Source organism: Narcine bancroftii, chromosome 9, assembly GCF_036971445.1.
Source record: "Narcine bancroftii isolate sNarBan1 chromosome 9, sNarBan1.hap1, whole genome shotgun sequence".
NCBI lineage: Eukaryota > Metazoa > Chordata > Chondrichthyes > Torpediniformes > Narcinidae > Narcine > Narcine bancroftii.
The window spans coordinates 122790622-122812592 of record NC_091477.1 but is presented as its reverse complement, the minus strand read 5'-3'; the positions used below and the strand labels follow the sequence as shown (position 1 = coordinate 122812592).

Sequence of the window (21971 nt, the reverse complement as noted above, 5' to 3'; positions counted from 1 at the left end):
AGTCACCTGAATTCAATTGAGCATGCCTTCCCTATGCTGAAGAGAAAACTTAAGGGGACAAGGCCCCCAAAACAAGCAGGAACTGAAGATGGCTGCAGTAGAGGCCTGTCAGAGCATCACTAGAGAAGATACTCAGCACCTGGCGAGGTCTATAATTCACAGACTTCAGTCATTGGATACAAAGGATATGCAACAAAGTACTAAACATGACTACTTTAATATATATACATTGCTTTGTCCCAAACATTCTGGTGCCCTGAAATGAGGGGACAATGTGTAAAGAGTGCTGTAATTTCTCCATGGTCAAACCAAAATGTATACAAATTCCTGAAATAAAATCTGGAATGTGCACTTTAATCATGTGTGAATTGCTTTATTACAAATCTAAAGCTGTGTAGTACAGGGACAAATAAACAAAAAACCCTTTGTCCCAGACATTTTGAGCATACTATATTTTGTAATATTTTCAGCGCACATAGGGAGGAATCAAGAGCAGGATCCCCAGGGAACTCAAAATCAACCTCCCTATAGGCATCTCATCCTGTTTTGACCTAGGGACTCTTCTTTCTCTTCCCACAGATCCTGCCTGACGTAAATGTGTTTCCAGTGTCTTCTCTTTTTATTTCTAATGTTTGGCATCTGAAAATGTTATTTTTGCCCCTTCCACAGTCTTGTATGAGATTGGGGCGCAGAATGCTTCAAGGGGGTACATCACAAAGCCATTCAGGATAAATGAATGATCTTAAACAAGGTCCCATTCACCAGGTCATCCATCCACCTAATGCATCAAGGCTGCAAAGTGTTGTGTCTGGAACAAGTACCGTAAATACCATTGTATATGACAATCTGCGAAACTTACATTTTCTCCTTAAAATCAGGATAATCCTGCAGAGTATAAAATTCTTATCTTGACGATGAAGTCACAACATCGCCATCTTCCTGTGGCTCCAATGCAATCTTGCGCATGCCCTGTTAGTTATTTGTAAAGTCTCAGCGTTTCTCCATGGGGTCCATTGTAACAGCCTGTTACAGGAGCCGACAGTGGATTATTTTAAAATATCAAAACAACATTTAAACCTTCAAATTATTATTTATTATTCAAATATTTTGATTTGCTTTTAATAACATCCACTGGTCAGCGTTAAGTGGCAGATTTTTTGGGTGGGGGAGTGTTGCCTTACACAAAGGCTCAAAACCAACATTTTAGAATTCTGAGTCGTCCTATACAACAGCATTACAGTAGATGGGTTTTTTTTGGCAGTGTTGGCCAAACCTGCAATTTCCATTGGTAAGATGTATACCACTCTGTCCATCATGTTGTCAGGTTGAAGTCTCTCATGGACCAGCACAGAGCACGTAGATGTACACACACACACACACACACACACACACACACACACAAATGTATATATAATATATTTTATATTTGTTTACTTATATTCTACATTATGCTATCTCAGAATTCTGGAAAATACTCAGGAAGTATATTTACGAGGGGCTGGATGTTAATAATTCTTTAATGATTTGATTAGAAGACCAGGAAATTGAGATGAGCATTTAAAAGGGTCTTTCTAAAGATGGCACAAGGAACAAAGCTGGGAATATTTGACTTTTAAGGACTCTTGGGAAAGATGATGTGGGGTATTCTCTTCATAAGAGGTGGAATAACTAGAGTTGTGTGAGACAATCTGAAGACTATTTAGGCAAAAGGAAGAAAGGAAAGGAAATGTGAGTGTACTGTATAAACAGCACAAGAAAATAGTTGTCACTCATTGGGATATGGAATAAATAAAATATTTGGAGCATGTAAGAAGAATGGTGCATTGATTTTAATCTTCATGTAGTTTGAGTCAGTTATATTAGAAATGTTATCCATGAGAATGAATTCGGTGAGGGCTGGGGAGTTGGTGACTCTACTGGGCCTGATAGTTTGCATTCTGGAATTTTAAATTGCTGTAGAGATAATGCGTGCTCTGGTTGTGGATAACGATGAATTGATTTATTTTTATTATACACTGGATGCAGACTACAAGACTGAAGATGTCAAAGGAATCTGGATGATGAGAAGGGATTTGGGCACGGTGAGTGAGTTCTTTAACTTCTGCTGTCTTTAATTTCAGATCTGATCAAGTGAAAGTCAAAGTTCTGGGTATATTATGCAGGACTAGATGTTAATATCCCTTATTGCATTCCTGAGACTTGCTGCCTAGACTCTGTGGGGTAGCCAAGTGAGTGGGGTAGCTAAGTGAGTGGTGGCATCTTCTGGATTATCAAATGGGCACCCTCCTTCCTCAGTGTTTCACTGATGGACCCAAGATCCCTTCAGAGTGTTCTGCAGTGAATCCTGGCATCCCTGGCTCACCCCCCTTGATGCTATTCACTCAGGGGCCCAAGTGGAATCCTTTCTCCTCACCCAGAGTCACTGACTATCATTTTCAGCAGCTTTGGAGAGATCCTTGACTGCCTGTCGGTGTGTCTTTCCTTGCACCCCTAACTCTGCTACCATCTTCCAATCACATGTCCTGCCTAGCTGCCCAAAATCTGTGGCGATTCCGGCTTGACCCTCACCTTCCTGGACAAATGCTGTTAACGGCCAGCGGGATGAATGGGGAGGTAGAGTGTTAACACTTATAACCATATAACCACTTACAGCACAGAACAGGCCAGTTCGGCCCTACTAGTCCATGCCGTAACAAATCCCCACCCTCCTAGTCCCACTGACCAGCACCCGGTCCATAACCCTCCAGTCCTCTCCTCTCCATGTAACGATCTAGTCTTTCCTTAAATGTAACCAATGATCCTGCCTCGACCACGTCTGCCGGAAGCTCATTCCACATCCCCACCACCCTTTGCGTAAAGAAATTTCCCCTCATGTTCCCTTTATAATTTTCCCCCTTCAATCTTAAACCATGCCCTCTAGTTTGAATCTCCCCCACTCTTAATTGAAAAAGCCTATCCACATTTACTCTGTCTGTCCCTTTTAAAATCTTAAACACCTCTATCAAGTCCCCCCTCAATTTTCTACGCTCCAGAGAAAAAAGCCCTAGTCTGCACAACCTTTCCCTGTAACTCAAACCTTGAAATCCAGTCAACATTCTTGTGAACCTTCTCTGCACTCTCTCTATTTTGTTTATATCTTTCCTATAATTTGGTGACCAAAACTGTACACAGTACTCCAAATTTGGTCTCACCAATGCCTTGTACAATTTCATCATAACCTCCCTACTCTTGAATTGTCTGCCGATTTTCCAGCATTGCTGCAAGACAATGTAGCACCTGGTTATGATGCCAGGTGTATGGCCTTTGAATGAGGCTGGTCCTGCAACGCACCAAAATATGTTTTAGTGTAGCTGAAGTTGGGCAGAGGGAGCATGTGGGATCCTCTCCATACCACTGGCTGAGATTCATGGTAGACCAGCAAGACATCTTATGCGGCCCTGATGGAGAAGCTCGCTATGACTCCATCTCCCACAACTCTTTCCAGGAGATCTTCCTTTTCTCCACTCCCTCCCATCTTGGTTTGCCTGAGTGATGGCCATTGTGTACCTTGCCGCCTCCACCTGCTGACGTATCTCCTTTGTCACAAGCCTATATCTCTGAGATGGAGTAGCCTTGTACCAGGCTGGTGTACTGGCCTAAGACTATTCCTCTCTTGTTGCACTTGGCCCACGATGTCCCTATACTTGAATGTTGCCTTTGCATGCTTAGTTGCTTTTGATGGAATCCATTTCCTCCCAGTATCCAGGATGACAGCAGCTTTAGCTACAAATGGATCACTCACCTTTGTTAACATCATCTCCGGTCTTACTTTGGCAAACTTATACTCCTCTGAAAGACTGGAAATGGGTAGCTCTAGAACTCCTTTGCCGTAGAGTTCAATGCTGCTGAGGCATCTGGGAAGACAAGCCACTTCCTTGCAAACAAGTTGATCAGTCTATCCAGCTTTTCCATGCTCGAGACTGGAACTTCATACAGGGTTAGTGGCCACATGAGATGTGGAAAGAACCCAAATTGCATACACCAAAGTTTCAACTTTCCAGGTAGTGTGGTTCTGTTGATGCTCTCAAGGCCACTGAGGGTATCCTTCTTGGGCTGATGTACCTGTTCTATATCTTTGAGGGATGTTTTATACCATCAACCTAAGCTTTTTACTGGTTTCTTGAAGACTTTTGGAATCTCTGATCACCCATGTAGAAGTGTTGATCTACCAGCTTCCCCTTAACGATGGAGATGCTTCTGGACTTGCTCGACTTGATCTTTGATCTGCTGCCTTTGACTTCAGATCTGATCAATTGAAAGTCAAAGTTCTGAAGTAAACACAACAATATTCACATGCTCAGTCCATGCATCACAGTAAACTGGACGGAGATTGGTGTTCCTTGACAGGGCTGCGTTTTTAGCTCCCGCTCTATTCGTTATGCATCTATGACTGGGTCGATATGACAACAACAACATTTACAAATTCGCTTCCGATCCCGTGGTAGAGGGTAATATTAAAATGGGCAATGTCAGCATATAGGAGAGAGATTGAAATCTTGGCTGAATGGTGCAACAAAAACCTCGGACTCAATGTTACCAAAACCATGTTACCAAAACCAATGACTTCAGGGTGGGAAAATTGATCATTGGGAGATCAGAGGAGGAGAAAGTGAGCAAATTTAAGTTCTTCGTCACAATCTCAGAGGGTCTTTCCTGACCCAACCACACTAATGGCATCGTGAAGAAAACACATCAGAGCCTCTACTTCCTCAGGAGTATGTGGAAGTTAGGTATGAGATCGGAAACACTGGCAAATTTCTACAGATGAGTGGTGGAAAGTGTACTGACTGGCCGCATCACAGTTTGGTATGGGGATTCCAATATCCGTCAGTGGAAAGTCATGCAAAACGTAGTGGACACAGCCCAGGACTTCACAAGCAAAATTCTCCCGACTGTCAAGTACATCTACGGAGAATGCTGCCATCATCAAGGATCCACACCAATCAGCACACACTCTGTTCTCACTGCTGTCATCAGGAAAGAGGTATAGGTGACACAAGACTCTCACCCCCAGGTTCAGGAACAGCTGCTCCCCGTCCACCATCAGACTCCTCAACAACAAACTCATTCAGGGACTCATTTAAGGACTCTCACTTGTACACTTCATTTTTTTCTTTCTGTATTTCGCTGGCAGCTTGTTTATATGTGTATGTTGAGTACAGTTTTTTTTGCACTGCCAATAAGTGGTAATTTTGCCTCAGCTGCAGGAAAAAGAATCTCAGGGTTGTATATGATGGAGGGGGTAAAAGTCCACGTCAGCTGCAGGCTCGTTTGTGGCTGACAAGTCCGATGCGGGACAGGCAGACACGGTGGCAGCGGCTGCAGGGGAAAATTGGTGGGTTGGGGTTGGGTGTTGGGTTTTTCCTCCTTTGCCTTTTGTCAGTGAGGTGGGCTCTGCGGTCTTCTTCAAAGGAGGTTGCTGCCCGCCGAACTGTGAGGCGCCAAGATGCACGGTTTGAGGCGAGATCAGCCCACTGGCGGTGGTCAATGTGGCAGGCACCAAGAGATTTCTTTAGGCAGTCCTTGTACCTTTTCTTTGGTGCACCTCTGTCACGGTGGCCAGTGGAGAGCTCGCCATATAACACAATCTTGGGAAGGCGATGGTCCTCCATTCTGGAGACGTGACCCACCCAGCGCAGCTGGATCTTCAGCAGCGTGGACTTGTCAGCCACAAACGAGCCTGCAGCTGACGTGGACTTTTACCCCCTCCATAAATCTTCGTCCGCGAAGCCAAGCCAAAGAAAAGATATGTACTCTGACAATCAATCTGAAATCCTGTCTGATTTTCTGTCAATGAGAAAATGTGGCAGTAGATTAGCATGCTGGGAGCTCCACTAGCAGCCTTCTGTTTCACATCCACCCAGGAAGGCATATGCACTCTTGCTCCAACAAATTGTTAAAAGATGGGCCTCCTTGCATTCCCTTCGTCCTACTCTTGGGGAAGGACTGTCCCCTGGGGTAAGGTGAAACAAGTTTGCCCTTAAATGAGGTGAGCAATATGAGTAACACATGCAGCTTTTGGGTTACCCTGGTTTAATTGGTCAGTTTTATGTAACAAGTTCTGAGGTTAAACATGGGAGATAAATGTGTTTGCCACGTCTGTGGCACGGTTAGCGCAACAGTGATTTGGGTTTGAATCCGGCACTGTCTGCAAGTAGTTTGCATGTTTTCCCTGTGACCTGCATGGATTTCCTCTCAGTGCTCTGGTTTCCTCCTACCATTCAAACAAAACGTATGGGGTTTGTAGGTCAATTGTTGTATTTGGATGGCATGAAGTGCCTGTTGCTGTGCTGTATGTCCAAAATTAAAAATCAATGAACAATTTTGCTCATTGTGATTTTAGACAGTAGATGTGAAGAAGCTGGAGAAAGCTGAAGCCAGGCTGAAAGCAAAGCAAGAAAAGAGGACTGAGAAGAGCTTCCAGAAGTCAGCAAGTCCCTTGTAAGTATTGAGCAGGTCTATCTGCAGGAACTGGATGTTCATTTGTAAGCACTGTTGCCTTCGGTGTGGCCAGAATTGCACCCCATTTTAATTCCAAAATGAGCCGGTGACAGGTAATGGGGACCATTGGGTCCTCTTCTGAGGGACATGCGAGAAGTATAAAGGGACGAATTGTTTCTGAATTGGATGGGGGAGGGCTGTAATTCTTGAGGAGGGGTTTGCTTGTGCTTTTGGGAGAATTTGATCTAGTCTGCTGGGGGATGTCCCAAAGTAGCATTGTAGTAAATATGAAAATTCAAGCAAATGTAGAGGTTAAAGCAAGCAGATGTGCTTGGTGCCACTAGTATTGCCTGGTGTTCCAACAATAAGAGAATGGAAAACAAGAAGAGTTCCTTCAGAGACACTGAGTATCTGCAGATTATCCTCCTGTGATCCTGCAGCTCACTGTCCTCTGATAAACCCAAGCTCCCAGATCCAAACCTCTAATTCAATGAAAAGGCTTTGGTTTAGTGTGAAATCATTCACTTTGGAAAGTTAATCCAGGCCAGGACACACATAATAAATTTCATGGAACTGGATAGTTCTGATGAACAGAAACTTGGGGTACAAGTACAGTTTCCTGAAAATTATCACTCAGGTAGACGGTAGTAAAGAAAGCATCTGCATGCTTCATCGGTTAAGGTACCAGAGTTGGGATGTCCAGATGCAGTTGCACTTGGTATTGGTTAGGCTGCACTGAGTACTGTTTGCAGTCTGTACACAATGTTGCAGGAAAGATGTGAGTCAGTTAGAGAGGAGTCAAAAAAGATTCTTTGGAATGTGGCTGATTAGAGGACGTTATATCACTTGCTCCTTGTTGCCTATTACCTGCTCCAGACCTCTCTCTTCCTCTTGACTTGATTGCCAATATCCCTGACAGGAACATGTATACTCTCCATTCTCAAAATTTTGCCTTTGAAGGCTACCCACTTACTGAACACATCTTTGCCAGACAACATCTTATCCTAATCCACGCTCCTAGATCCTTTCTCATTTCCACAAAATTGGCCTTTCTCCGATTTAGAATCTCAGCTCGAGGCCCAGACCTATTCTTATCCATAATCAACTTGAAACTTGTGACATTATGATCACTGGACCCAAAATGTTCACCTACACAGACTTCTGTCACCTGACCTGTCTGGTTCCCTAATAGGAGATGGTATTGCATCATCTCTCATTGGTACCTCTATATATTGATTGAGAAAACTTTCCTGAACACATTTGTCAAACTCCAAGCCATCCAGTCCTTTTACAGTCTGGGAGTCCCAGTCAATATGTGGAAAGTTAAAATCTCCAGTGATCACAACTTTTTGTTAAGTCTGTCTGCTTTCTCTCGACAGATTTGCTCCTCCAATTCTCTCTGACTATTGGGTGTCTACAATACAACCCAGTCAGTGTGGTCACACCTTTCCCGTTCCTCATTGCCATCCTTGCCCTTTCTAGCCAGCGTGTAACAGATCCTGCCACAACCCAGCCCCACTATCAGACAGCAGAAGACCAATAGAAAGTTGACTTGAACTAGTTTATTTGCCTGTGGGGATGATACTGGTGTAATTTTATGAGCACGGATACAGAGCACAGATTCTTCCATTTAAAAAAAACATTACAGCCCAGACAACTGCCCCTTCCAGGCTGTGCCAAACTATTATTCCGCCGAGTCCCACTGACCTGCACCCAGTCCGTAGCTTTCCATACCCGCCCCATCCATATACCTATTCAAATTTTTCTTCAATCTTAAACTTGAGCCCTCATTCACCACTTCAGCTGGCAGCTTTTCCATACTCCCACCACTCTCTTCACCCTAACCCATGTCGTCTGGTTTGTATCTCTCCTAGCCTCAATGGAAAAAGCTTACTCTAACCCTCATAATTTTGCATACCTCTTTAAAATCTTCCCTCATTCTTCTCCACTCCAGGGAATAAAATCCTAACTTGTTTATTAACCTTTCCCTGTAGCTCAGTTGCTCAAGTCTAGGCAAAATCCTTGGAAATCTCCTCTATTCTCTTCCATTTGTAGGAATGGAAAGAGGTGAAAAAATCACTTGAGATTAGTAAAACGGAAGGGGTACCAAACAAGGAAAGTTGCATGGATGTCTTTCCTGTACTTAGGTGACCTTGAATTTCGCCTCACCAATGTCCTGTACAACATGACCCGAACAGCCCAACTCTGGTACTCAATACCTTGATTAAGTAGGCCAGTGTGTCTAGAGCTCTCTTTACGGCCCTATCTATGTGTGACATCAGTTCCAGAGAAATGTGTATTTGTACTCCCAGATCCCTCTGTATTACCACTCTCCTCAGTGCCCTTTGAAGTTAACCCAGAGGTCCCAGGATTTCATGGTATCTTCCCATCCCCACTGTTCCTGACAGAAAGACACAGGGAAGAAGTTTGGTTTGGAGCACTTTCTGTGTCATTGGGCATGGATGAAGATCCTTAATCTTTTGAACTTGTAGGAGGATTGTATTCACTTTCATACATGAAAGGTCAGGGTTGTTGAAATTGCACTTGGATTGTTATTGAAACTGAATAAATATATGGTCTTGGAATGCAGTTGCTTGAAACAACCTGAAAATGGCACTATTTTCAAGCAACGAATGTGAAGTTCCTCAAAGATATTGGTCAGATATTGGTTTTTCTTCTTGGATGGATTCTTAAATTAAGCTTCTGCCCGAAAAGATGTGGAATTGTACAAGTTGATGTGTGTCCTTCAAAGACTCCTTTGGAGCTGTTGCCCTTTGATGTGGGTTTTGCTTGGACACTTTGAAAGTTCTCTCTCGCAGAAGTTATTGGAAGAAGTTTGTTTTCTTTTCATATTCTGGTGTTTTAAAAATATTTTAAGAGTGATACAGGTTACGCAGAGCCAAACTTTCAGGTTATTTCAGGGACAAGAATTGAAACTTTGCTGTCATGTTTTCCTTCAAGATCAAAAAACTGCAGATGCTGGAAATCTGATATCAAAATAAAAAAAGTGCTGGAAACACTGAAGAGGTCAGAGAAATAAGATAAATAGTCAGGGTTTCAGCTGAGAAGCCTTCAACGTGTTTTGAGGAAGTCTTACACCTGAAACATTAACTCTTGTTCTCTTCCTATTGATGCTACCTCTCCTAGGTTTTTATAGCATTTTCTGTTTGCATTTCAGGAGTTTAACATAAGCTTCAGCAACATCTCGGAAATGCTGTTCACAGTTTTAACATACCGTTCTTTGTTTTCTCCCACTTCTCCTTGTTGGGTACAAAAAAAGCAGAGCAAAGAATGGACATTTGTAGGAATGGAAAGAGGTGAAAAAAATCACTTGAGATTAGTAAAAGGGAAGGGGTACCAAACAAGGAAAGTTGGATGGAGCTGAAAATTGAAAGAAAGGTACAGGGAGGAAATGGTTCAGTTCCTTCTGGAGACTGAAACAAAATGATGTTTGAACCATGAGGCTTTGTGTTAGTTATTAGTTTAAAAATGCTAAAGGTAATGGCAAAGAAAACCAAGGTATCAAAGTGATAACTAAAGCCAAGAGCAGCATATGCTACATTTTTAAAGAACTTGAAAAATGGATTTCAAAGAGAACGGGGTGGTTGCAATTCATAAAAGTACTCAACGATCAAATTGTAAATTTGGCAAAGAGAATAGCAAACTCCAAAAAGTTAATGACAACAATCATTGTCTGATAAAAGAAATTATTTCTAATTGGAATGGGGATAAAGATGAGACATAAGCTCAAGATTAGCACTGGATTACAGGAGAAATAGGATTGAATCATCGAAAGAGTTGCTGGCTTGTGGAACACTTTCATGTGGGTCAATGATAAATTAACTTGTGCGTTTGAACCGATGTTGAATAATGTAATTAGGAAAACTATGGGGGGAAAATGGGGCTGCGTACAGGGACCTGGATCATTGCAGGGCATCAGAACAAATGGCTTGCTCTGATGTCAAAACTATTATTTGTATCAGGCAGCAGAAAAGCCTCGCCCGTAATGACTACTGTCGTATGGGCACAGATCCAATAAATCATATTTCAAATGTTATGCACTCATACTCTATGTTAGGGTGGCACGATTAGCGTAGCGGTTAGCGGAGCGCTGTTCTAGCGTCAGCAATTTGGAACCGGGGATTGACTCTCACACTGTCTAAGGAGTTTGTATGTTCTCCCCATGTTTGCGTGGGTTCTCCCCGGGGGCTGCAGTTTCCTCTCACCCTTCAAAATGTACTGGGGTTTTAAGTCAATTGGGTGGCATGGGGCTGTGAATTGAAAGGACCTGTTACTGTATGTGTTTATAATAATAAAAAAATGAGAGCTGCAGTACTAGCTGTTTGTGGTTTGTCACCTGAATTGAAATATTGCTTTGCCACCATGGTTTTCAATGTGTTGGCAATTGCTTTATAATTATCTGTTATTTATTACCAGGGTTCTCGAGGAAGCCTCAGCCAGCCAAGCTTCCAACAAGAAGGAAAGTCGCTTGGAAGCTTCTGGAAAGAACAAGTCATATGACATTAAAATTGAAAATTTTGATGTCTCCTATGGAGACAGGTGAGTACCACTGTGAACATTGACATTGGAAGGTCTCTTGTAAACGCCTTGATCAATGACCATAATGAGACAGTACTCCATATTGTTGTCATGCAACCACCAGCTGCCAGAGGCCTAAATGCATGGAGCATGTCTTTTGTTCACTACTTCCCATGATGCCTTGCAGAAACACATTCAGGATATGGAATATAGAACCTTACAGCACCCTCCAGGCCCTTCAGCCCATGGTGTTGTGCTGACCTATATAAATCTACTCATCAAACTAAACCTTCCTTGCCTCATACCCCTCTTTTTCTTTCATCTATGAGCCTTTGAAATCTCCCTATTTTACCAGCGTCTGCCAGCATGCCTAGGCGTGCATTCCAGGCACCCATTACTTGTGAGTGCAAAAAAAACAACTTACCCCTGAACTTTCCTCCCCTCACTTTGTACGGACGTCCCCTGATGTTTGCTTCTCACGGCCCGGGAAGAAGATGCTGGCTGTTTACCCTATCTGCATCTCTCATAATCACGTGGACCTCTTATTGTGTTAGCTCTTATCCTCCTTTGCTCCAAAGAGAAAAACTCCAGCTCTGCTAACCTTGGCTTAAGAGACTCATTCTCCAATCCAGGTAACATCTTGGTAAATCTCCTCTGCACCCTCTCCATAGCTTCCACATCCTTCCTGCAGTGAGGCAACCAGAACTGAACATAATATTCGAAGTGTGGTCTAACTGTAGATTTGTAGAGCTGCAACATTACCTCATGGCTTTTGAACTCAATCCCAACTAATGAAGGTCAGTGTACCATAAGCCTTAAGGATGGGGAAAGTGACTCTTCTCCATATCTCCCATACATTGCATAGGCTGGATCCAGCTATAGGAAAGATATCATTAAGCTGGAAAGGATGCAGGAAAGATTTAAAGAATTTTACCAGCACTGGCAGGAAAGACTGGATAGGCTAGAACTTTTCTCCTTAGAACATGGGAGGCTGAGGGGGGTGTAATGGAGCTTTATAAAATAATAAGGGGCATAATGGAAATATGATGGTCCTTTTCCAAGGCAAGGGTACTTAGAATTGGCATTCACCAAGCAAGAGGACATGGAGGATCATGAAATCAGTGGGAAATAAGCGAGCATTCTAGGACAGCCATTCTCAACTTTTTTTGGCTATGGTCCACTGAGGATTCTGCTCAGTTTATGGGCCCCCTTCCCTGTGAAGCAGTCAAGTTTAGTTGGTTTCTTTCATACTTTTACCGACTATATTTTAAAAAAAACATGAAATATTTTGATTTCCGCCAATGATCCACCATAAATGTTCTGTGGCCCCCAGACCCCTGTTGAAAATAGCTGATTTCGGACGTTGATTTCCAGATATATGTCACTAGGACATTGGGATCTATCCCAGGATTTTGACTCTGGTAAGAAAGGGATTTTGATGGGTCTTTGTACCTTTTCTAGCCGCAGCCTGGAGTGTGTCGCCAAAATTATTCCTTTATTTAAGAAAACAGTAGGGATAATCCAACAATATGCCAGTGAGCCCTCATACATCTGTGGGAGAGGAAGAAATTGGACAATTCTTTGAGAAATAGGATTTACAAAAGCATGGGCTTATTAGGCAGTCAAGGTTTTGTGTGGGGCAGGTCGTCGTGTCTTAAGCATTTAAAAGGGATCCAATTTTTCAGAGAACGGTCAGTCTATGGAACAAGCTGCCAGAGGAAGTGCTAGAGGTGAGTCCCATTGTAACATTTAAAAGAGATGTCGATGTAAATGGATAGGAAAGGTTTGGAGAGATATGTTTCTGTGCTGTCAAACTCTGCCTGTCACTTCATATTTGTGAGCACATGCATCATGTGTACCAGTGTTTATATTATATGGATGTAGCTCACCTGAGGGCAATAGACAAACGTCAGCAAGCTTGTGGTCAGAAACCTAGTTTTCCCACTGAATAACAGCGCTTTGTTGTCGTGAGGGTGGAATCACATCAAGCCTACTGTGCCAATTTGAGACCGATAGGGAATTTGTATTTAGTGAAATCTCAGCAAGTGTTTAATTAGTTTTTGAAAAACTAGCGTGATAGTAGTGGATTTGTTTAAAATATCCTGGAGTGTTCTTTATATCTTGCATTTGTAAAGCACAGCAAAGGTAACTACTTCACCTTAAAAATGTCAATTAACCGAATAAATACTTCTTTCATTGTCATTTTATAAATTGGTTGTGAGGGGATACTTTGGTTTCAAGTGCTTGAATCTGAACATAACTGAGCAAATGGAATCTATTAGCAATGCCAGGAGTGTATCTGCAGGAAAATCCAGTGATTCAGGAGAAAATGCTTGAACTTGAACAGGAGCAACATCCAACCTTGTGCATTCCCATTTTGTGTAGTAACCCTTTTATATAGCACCTTATTTCTGGAAATTTGAATATAATGCATCCACTGAGTCCCCTTTACGCACCCATTTGTAACCTCCTTAAAATCTCTAGCAAATTTATCAAACATGACCTGCTACCACCGTCTGTAAGGGATATGAGCATTCTCTTATTGACTGATGTTAGGCTAAATTAGCCTGCAGTTTGCTGCTTTCTCTCTTTTCTTGAATATCTTGTGTAACTTCTATTTTATTTAGTCTTTAAAATTTCTAAAATCGATCCAAAATCCAGAGATTTTTCTTAGATTATAATCAAAGTCCCCTGGATGTCAACTGATGAAAGAAGGTATGCTAAATGCCACCTTCACCACAGAGTCCACTGCTGTCACCTGTTTCAAGGAATTATGTACCTATATCACTAGGTCCCACTATTCTTCAAAACTCCCTAGGACCCTGCTATTTACTGGTTCAAAAGGTCATCCATCATTCCTGCAGCCATGAAGAGCAAGGTGATGTACTCAATGACTGTTGGCTAGTGGAATTGATGTCAACCGTGAAGAACTGGTTAGAGAGGTAGGTTATGAAGCAAATTGACTCCAATCTCTGGACCAACTTCAGTTCACGCATCGTCTCACTGGCCCTCTTCTCTGCATTAGATCTCCTGGACGACACAACCACCTACATCAGCCTAATGTTCATTGATTACAGCTCATTGTTTACCACAGATTCATGACCAAGCTGAAAGATCCTGGACTCTGTAGTTGGATCTTTGACTTCTTCATCAGTAATATCACTTCCTCCTCTCTAACCATCAACAAGGGCACCCCCAAGTCTGCATGTCTAGTTACCTACTCCCTGGGTCTCAACACCTCCTGCAATTGGATTTCTTGACTTCCTGTCAGCGAGACCTCAAGCGGTCTGGATCGGATATTATACTTCAAAGACCACACTGAGCACGGAGTCCTGCAGGGCTCCGTGCTTAATCCATGGCTGTTCACTCTGCTGACTTGTGACCACATCATCAAGTTCACTGATGACTGGATCATGATGGGCCTTATTAGTGAGAATGAGGAGTGAGCGGACACAGATGAGGGGCAGTCGCTAACCAACAACCTGTATCTGAACATTATTAAAACAAAAGAGACAGTTGTCGACTTCAGGAGGGCCCCGGGGGAATTTCACTCTCCACTGACCATTGATGGCTCTACTGTTAAGGTCGTCAAGAGTATCAAGGTCCTTGGTGTGCACTTGGCAGAGAATCCCTTAACACCAGCTCCATAGCCAAGAAAGTCCAGCACCACCTCGACTTCCTGCAAAGGCTGAGGAAAGTCCATCTCCCACCCTCATTCCTCTCTACATTTTACAGAAGATGTATTGAGAGCATCCTGTGCAACTGCATCACCGCCTGGTTTGGAAGCTGAACCACCTTGGACCATAAGACCCTGCAGAGGATAGTGAAGTCAGTGGAAAAGATCGCTGGGGGCTTTCTTTCTACCATGACAGATATCCACCACACTCGATGCACGCGGAAAGCAAATAAACATTGTGAAGGACTCCACACACCCCTCACGTAAACTGTTTTCCCTTCTGCCAGCTGGTAGGAGGTACCGTAGCACTCGGGCCATTACATCCAGATTGGGAAACAGTTTTTTTTCCCCCAATCCATCAGGATCCTGAATTCCCAGGACATGTGTGGATAATGTACCATGGACTTTTACTGTATAAGTCTTCATATTTTAACTATTTATGTAAATCTGCTCCGTGGTCCTGAAGAAACACTACCTCGTCTTTACCGTGCAATGCATGGTATAAATGAAAAATAAATGTGACTACTTGAAGGAAATAATAATCAGTATAAATAAATAAGGAGTTGGTGTGTCTGAAAGCTCACGGCCTGATCATTTATCTGCCAATATTCTAAAAATTACAAACTTTGTAGAGGTGCTGAAAGATCTTGTCATCATCTTCCAAAATTCTACAGATTCAGTCATTGTTCCCGTGTATTGGAGGGGAGCAAAAACTTGTCTGATAGCTGTAGTCAGAGGGGAAGGCGTTTGGGTCTAAAGTAAAGGAAGCAATAGCAGATCAGTTTGAAATGAGTAGTAGCTCTCAGCATGGGCTTGTACATAAATAATTCACGTGTCACTGTCATTGGAGTCTTTTGAAGAGCGACCAGTAGAATAGATAGTGGGGATCTGGTGAGTACAATCTATTTGGATTTTCGGCAGACTTTCAATAAGGCTCCAGGCAGGAGGATGGTCATTAGGGGTGGAGCATTTTGGATCATGCGGAATAGACTGACATGGATTGAGAATTGAATATTAAACAATAGTCAAGTTTATTGTCATCTGATTATATGGATACAATCCAATGAAACAGCATTTTCTGATCCTCAGTGCAAAAGACAAAGACATAACACACAAACAGACAATCAATATATATGCAGGACAAGTATTTCATCTATACAAATAAATATTGTTTCATGAATACGAGAGTCTCGGATGGTTAGTGTGAGGAGTTGCTTTGGTCATTCAGTATTCTCACTGTCTGTGGGAACAAGTTGTTCCTCAGCCTGGTGGTACCGGCTCTGATCCTCCTGTATCTCTTCCCTGACGGGAGCAGCAGAAGGATGCTGGGTGGAAGGGTTCCTCAACGATTTTGTACACCATAAGGGGGTATGCATGCTGCGATTAGTGGGATCAGTGTTTGGGCCCCAGCTATATACTATGCCTATTTCTTTACCGAAACATTGCTTTTAATATTTGTTTGTTCTAAGTCCGCCTGTTTGTCCAGAGGAGAGGGATAACCTTCCATTGCAGCCTTCTGTGTCATGATTCCATGAAATCTATGTCTATGGATCCTTAAAATATTGGGGAAAAGGGATGTATTTCATCACCTGACCATTCTGTCTTTCAGGGCCCTGCTCTCTGGTGCAGATTTGCAGCTTGCTTATGGAAGGCGATATGGTTTAGTTGGTCGGAACGGCTTGGGGAAAACAACACTGCTAAAGATGATGTCAGCACGGAGTCTTCGCATTCCCTCACACATCAGCATCTTGCATGTGGAGCAGGAGGTAGTGGGTGATGAAACACAGGCTCTACAGAGCGTGCTGGAGTCTGACACAGTGCGGGAGAGCTTGGTGCAGGAGGAGAAGGAGCTGACGGCAAAAATGAATGCCAGCATGTAAGTAAAATGGAGTTGTTTTTGCAGTTTATATAAAGAACTTGTTTGGTCATGTAACAATTTTGGTGCATGTGTATATTGTACAGTATGTTTATGACAATAAACTCATCATTATTATCGTAATAAGAATCTATTGCTACGAGAGGATGGTTCAAGGCCAAGGAGGCAAGGTTTACATTTTGCGGCAAAGATCATAAAGTGAGTGAGTCTGCGGGATAGCGGGAAAGTCTGGGATAGTGTAGTTATAGAATTTGGAACATAGAACATTACAGGACCTTTTGCCCATGAAGTCGTGCTAACCTATATAAATCTACTCAACAATCTGAGCCTCCCTACCTCACACCATAACCTATTTTTCTTGCATTCATGCACCGATCTAAGACTTTTAATTCCCTCATTTCACCACCACCCCGGAAATGCATTCCAGGCACACACTACTCTATTTAAAAAAAAATGTACCCCTGACTTCTCCCCTAAACTTTCCTCCCCTCACCTTGTACAGATGTTCTCTAGTGCGTGCTTCTCTTGCCCTGGGAAAAAAAGATGCTGGCCGTCCACCCTATCTATTCCTCTTATAATCTTGTATACCTCTATTAAGTCACCCCTCATCCTTCTTCGCTCCAAAAAGCCCTAGCTTTCATCTATGCTGTGGCGTTCTGTAGGACTAGGGAAGTAGGCACTGTATTGAGAGTTTTTTGGATTGGATAAACTCCTGAAAGTGAATAATTTGCAGGGCTGTGAAGAACAAGCAAATAATAATGACACAGTTGTTCTTTATGCAGCGAGCTTAATCCAGTCACTGTCCATGCAAAATTAAGCCTCAGATAAAGAGGATGCATTATTTCTTATGTTGTAACTATTTATGCACAGAACAGTTGGGCACAGAATGGTTATGCACTGACCCAGTGTGGATAATACTCAAGAAATGTGGTTTGGACCCAATATTCTTTGACTGCCCCAAGACCAGATTTTATACCATTATGTCGTTGATTAATTCCATTTCATTTCATGGGCAGGTTTTAGAATTCGTATTCTACCTGGGTAACCTAAAACTCAAGCCCATGAACATTAATGTTCTAATTTCAGGTAATCTCACGTGCATCCACTTTCACGTTCCCTTTGTCCTTCATCTGCTCCTGTACTTTTCTCTCACACCCCACCCTGACTCTGGAGTCATCTCTTCCCCTTTTTGCCTGTCCACCTATCCCACTATTTGTCCAGTATCCTTTTTGTACTCCACAACCCACCCCCACCTTTCCACCTTTCATGTTTGATATCTCTCCTTCCTATCTCGTCTTGGAAAAGGGTTCCAGCCCAAAACGTCAACTGATCATTTCACTCTATGGATGTTGCTTGTCTCGCTGAGTCTGTCCAGGTTATAGTCATAGAGTCAGACCGTGTGGAAAGAGGCTCAACACCAATCAAAATGTTCCACCTCCCAGCACTGGCCCACATCCCTCTAAACTTATCCTGTCCATGTATGCATTTTTTTTCTTGAACATTGCAATAGTACCTGCCTTGACCATCTCTGGCAGCCCATTCCATGCACCCATCACCCTCTGTGCAAAAAAAAAGTAAACCCAAAGGTTCCTTTTCAATATATCCCCAGTCACCTTAAACCTATGCTCTCCAGTTACTGATTTCCCCTACTCTGGGCAAAAAGATTCTGCGTTCACCCAATGTATTCCTCTGATTTTTGAACACCTCTATGAGATCACCCCTCATCCTCCTGTGCTCCAAGGAATAAAGCCTCAGCCTGCACAACCTCCCTGCTGCTCAGGTCCTGGCCTCATCCTCTCTGCACCCTCTCCAGCTTGACCACATCTTTCCTGTCGCACAGTGACCAGAACTCCAAATGGGGCCTCACCCACGTACAACGCAACTCCCAACTTCTACATTTATTTACTCTGATTGATGCAGACCAATGAGCTGAAAGCCTTTTTGACCACCCAATCTATTTGTGACTCCATTTTCAAGGTTGTGTCCCTGTGCTCCTAGATTCCTCTGCTCCAACAAGATACTCCAGATACCAACCATTCACTCTTTAGGTCCAACCCACGTTAAACTTCCCAAAATGAGGCTACCATCAAATCTGAGGAACACCTAATATATTATCTGGCCACCCTCCAACCAGACAGTATTAATATCAACTTTTCCAGTCTCTGTTTAACTCCTGCACACGCGCATGCATACACTCTCGCTATCTCGTCTGGCTCTCCAACCTCTTCCCTTCTCTCTCCTATCAGAGAGCTGCACCCTTCTCAGCTTTTTTCTCTTCTGAGACCTAGAACCATAGAACATTGCAGCTCTGAAAAAGGCCCTTCAGCCCTTCAAATCTGTGGTTAACTATTTTCTGCCTAATCCCACTGATCTGCACCTAGTATATAGCCCTCTATACCCTTCCTATCTATTTACCATTCCAAATTCTTCTTAAATGATAAAATGGAGCCTGCATTTACCACTTCAGATGGCACTTACTTCTACACTCCCTCCACTCTAGAAGTTCCCCCTAAGCTTTTAATCTTAACCTATATCCTCTGGTTTGTATCTCACCTACTCTCAGTAGTTAACAGACCTCTTGCCTGTTATCTTGTGCTCCGTGCTCCTCCCCCTACTCCTTCCTATCACCACCCCCCCCCCCCCCCCCACCAGCCTGCTCCTCCTATCTTCTATTCAATCCATACACTCTGCCTGTACTTTTGGCTCATACCTTGACAAAGAGTTTGGCCCCTTCCTATAGATGCAGAGTTTCTCCAGCACTTTTGTTTATTGCCCAACAAGATTATCATGTTTTTCGTTTTTCAGCTTCGCCCAAAGAGTCTCCGAGGCAACCCAACTATGGCATGCCTTAGTTGAGATACCCTTAACCGAAAACAAATTGTGCATACCACGTTTACCCCCATCACTGCCCCTTTTGTACCCTGGAATGTTGAGCTGCCACTGGTACCCCTCTTTTAACCAGGCTTCCATAATGATGACCTTATCCCAGTCGCATGTTTATCCATAACCCAAATGCATCTGCCTTGCCTGGCAAACCTCTAGCATTAAAATAAATGCAGTTCAAACCAATAGTCCATCCTCGCTCCCTGCCTTTCTTCTGCCCTCCTAAATTTACTTTAAATTTTATTCACAGCACAGTAGAACCTGATTATGGCCATTTAAACCCATGCTGCCCAATTATACACAAATTAACCTACAACCCGTTAATTTTTGAAGGGTGAGAGGAAACAAGAGCACCTGAAGGAAACCCATGCAGACAATAGAAGAACATACAAGCTCCTTACAGCCAGCAGTGGATTTGAACCTGGGTCACTGGTGCTGTATCTGTGCCACCCTAAACCTCTCATCCCTCACCTGCCTCTGTCCCACATAAGATTCCACCCTTTGCCAATCTACTTTAAATCCTTTCATGTGGCACTAATGAATCTGCCTCCCAGTTTGTTGGACCCTCTCTGGTCAAGTTCATCGTATCCCACTTGAACAGGTCACCTCTGCCCAGAAGAGTATGAACTGAAAGGAGCATTTGGAACTGGGGTAATACTATTAGGTTATTTAACTCATAGAGACAGTTGAAATATCCAAATTTGATTTGGCTGTGGTGTCTGCTTGAATTGCGAAGAAATTGGCTTGGTTCATTGTAAAGTGATCCCCTGCTGGGAAATGTGACTATGATGGTAAATGAGGATGAATTGGGCTTTGTTGGAGCTGGCTGTTCAGCAACTATTTCATCCCGATGGAGCCCAGCTCGTAGCTGCAAAAAAAATCTGTTTTGTGAATTTCTTTTTTAGAGGTGATGGGACAGAGAGCAGTAGGCTGACAGAAATTTATGCCAAGTTGGAGGAGATCGAGGCGGACAAGGCTCCAGCCAGGTATGTTTTCAACAAGTGGGTCACCTCAGCCACCTTTGCGCAATCATTTGGTGTAATTAAACCATTTTATCCCATATCAAATCCAACCTCATTAGGTTCAATTGGAATATTACTGTACAGTCCAGGCCCTTTGGCCCACAATATTTTGCAGACCTATAAATTACTGCCCCATCGATCTGCTCTAGGTAATCAGCAAAGTGATGGAAGGGATCATTCCTTGCTGAGCAGTAACCAGCTCAGTGTCGGTTTCTCCAGTTGTGCACTGCACCTCATAACAGCATCGATCCAAACATGGACGAATGAGCTGAACTTCAGAGGCAGTGAGTTATACCTCACCCTGACATCATTTGATGGAAATTTCGCATCGAGGAGTCTCAGCTTAGCTGGGGTTAATGGGAATCGGGGAAAACCCACCACGGTTTGGAATCCACCTCCAACAGAGTAAATGGGGGGGAAGGGGTCTGTAGGTACTATGATTATATTAACAACACAAAAAGGTTGTGGTGGTTGGTGGTCAATTGTCTCAGCCCCAGCACATCGCTGCAACAGTTCCTCAGATTAGTGTCCTGGACCCAACCACCTTCAGCTGCTTCATCAGTGACCTTCCTTGAATCGTAAAATCAGAAGTGGGTTGTTTGATGATTGCACAATGTTCAGCGTCATTCACCGCTCCTCGATGCAGCAAGACTTGGACAATATTCAAGCCGGTGCTGATTGGTGACTCCTAATTTGTAATAATATTAAAAGCCTCTCTGAGGAAAGAAACATGGAATTGTGTCCAAATTCCTTCTGATGTGTTATGTTGAAAGTTTTGCATTGATGAACCACTGTCTTTTGCCCCAGTGCCCTTAAGTAGTCAATGTTTGAAGTGACATCTGTTGTAATGAAGCCATAACAGCACTCAGTTTGTGGAGAGCAAGTTCCCACAAAAAATCGTAATAACATTGACTGAAGGATAACTATTAACTAACGCACAAGAGAGTTGCTGTGCCAATCAATCTTAAAATGTCCACTCAATACAAGGAATTACATGGAGACTTCCGCTGTGCTGTCTGTCCTTGTTCACCTATCCCTCGGGCTGTGACACTGAGCCTTCCTTTCTCTTGTGTATGTGTGTGTGCACATTACTCCCACTTTCTGATGCGTGGTCTCTTGCCTCCTCTCTCTATGTGAATGGTTCTGCCCTTAAACCTGCAACTATATCTGTTTTGATATCCACTTTTCTGTTTCTAGGGCTTCAGTTATTCTGGCTGGTTTGGGATTCAGCTCCAAAATGCAGAAACAAGTGACTAGGTAAGAAGCTGAAAAAAAAATCATTCTGTTAATTTACTGGTATTCCCCTTATTAATTTATTTCTAAGGTCAATAAATTGATTATAGAAAATTATATGACATCAAGAACAATGTTGGTCCATTTACAGGTTATCTATTTCCTTTTGTTGCCTCCTGATGCAGTTAGCTTTCTCACCTCTGTCTTTTGCTGCAATTCTACAATTACATTTGAATCCATGTGGTGATTTTAATTCAGATAT

At 43.0% G+C, this 21971-nt stretch overlaps 1 protein-coding gene across 1 annotated transcript in view; it reads left to right on the top strand.

Annotated features, from left to right (window-relative positions):
• abcf3 (ATP-binding cassette, sub-family F (GCN20), member 3) overlaps window positions 1-21971 on the top strand; it is a 72197-nt gene that overhangs the window by 22945 nt on the left and 27281 nt on the right. Inside the window, exons 4-9 of the mRNA XM_069897631.1 lie at window positions 2026-2081; window positions 6383-6480; window positions 10918-11040; window positions 16305-16571; window positions 20360-20440; window positions 21674-21733. Of these exons, the coding sequence (XP_069753732.1) occupies window positions 2026-2081; window positions 6383-6480; window positions 10918-11040; window positions 16305-16571; window positions 20360-20440; window positions 21674-21733 (685 nt within the window). The remainder of the gene's footprint in view (window positions 1-2025; window positions 2082-6382; window positions 6481-10917; window positions 11041-16304; window positions 16572-20359; window positions 20441-21673; window positions 21734-21971) is intronic.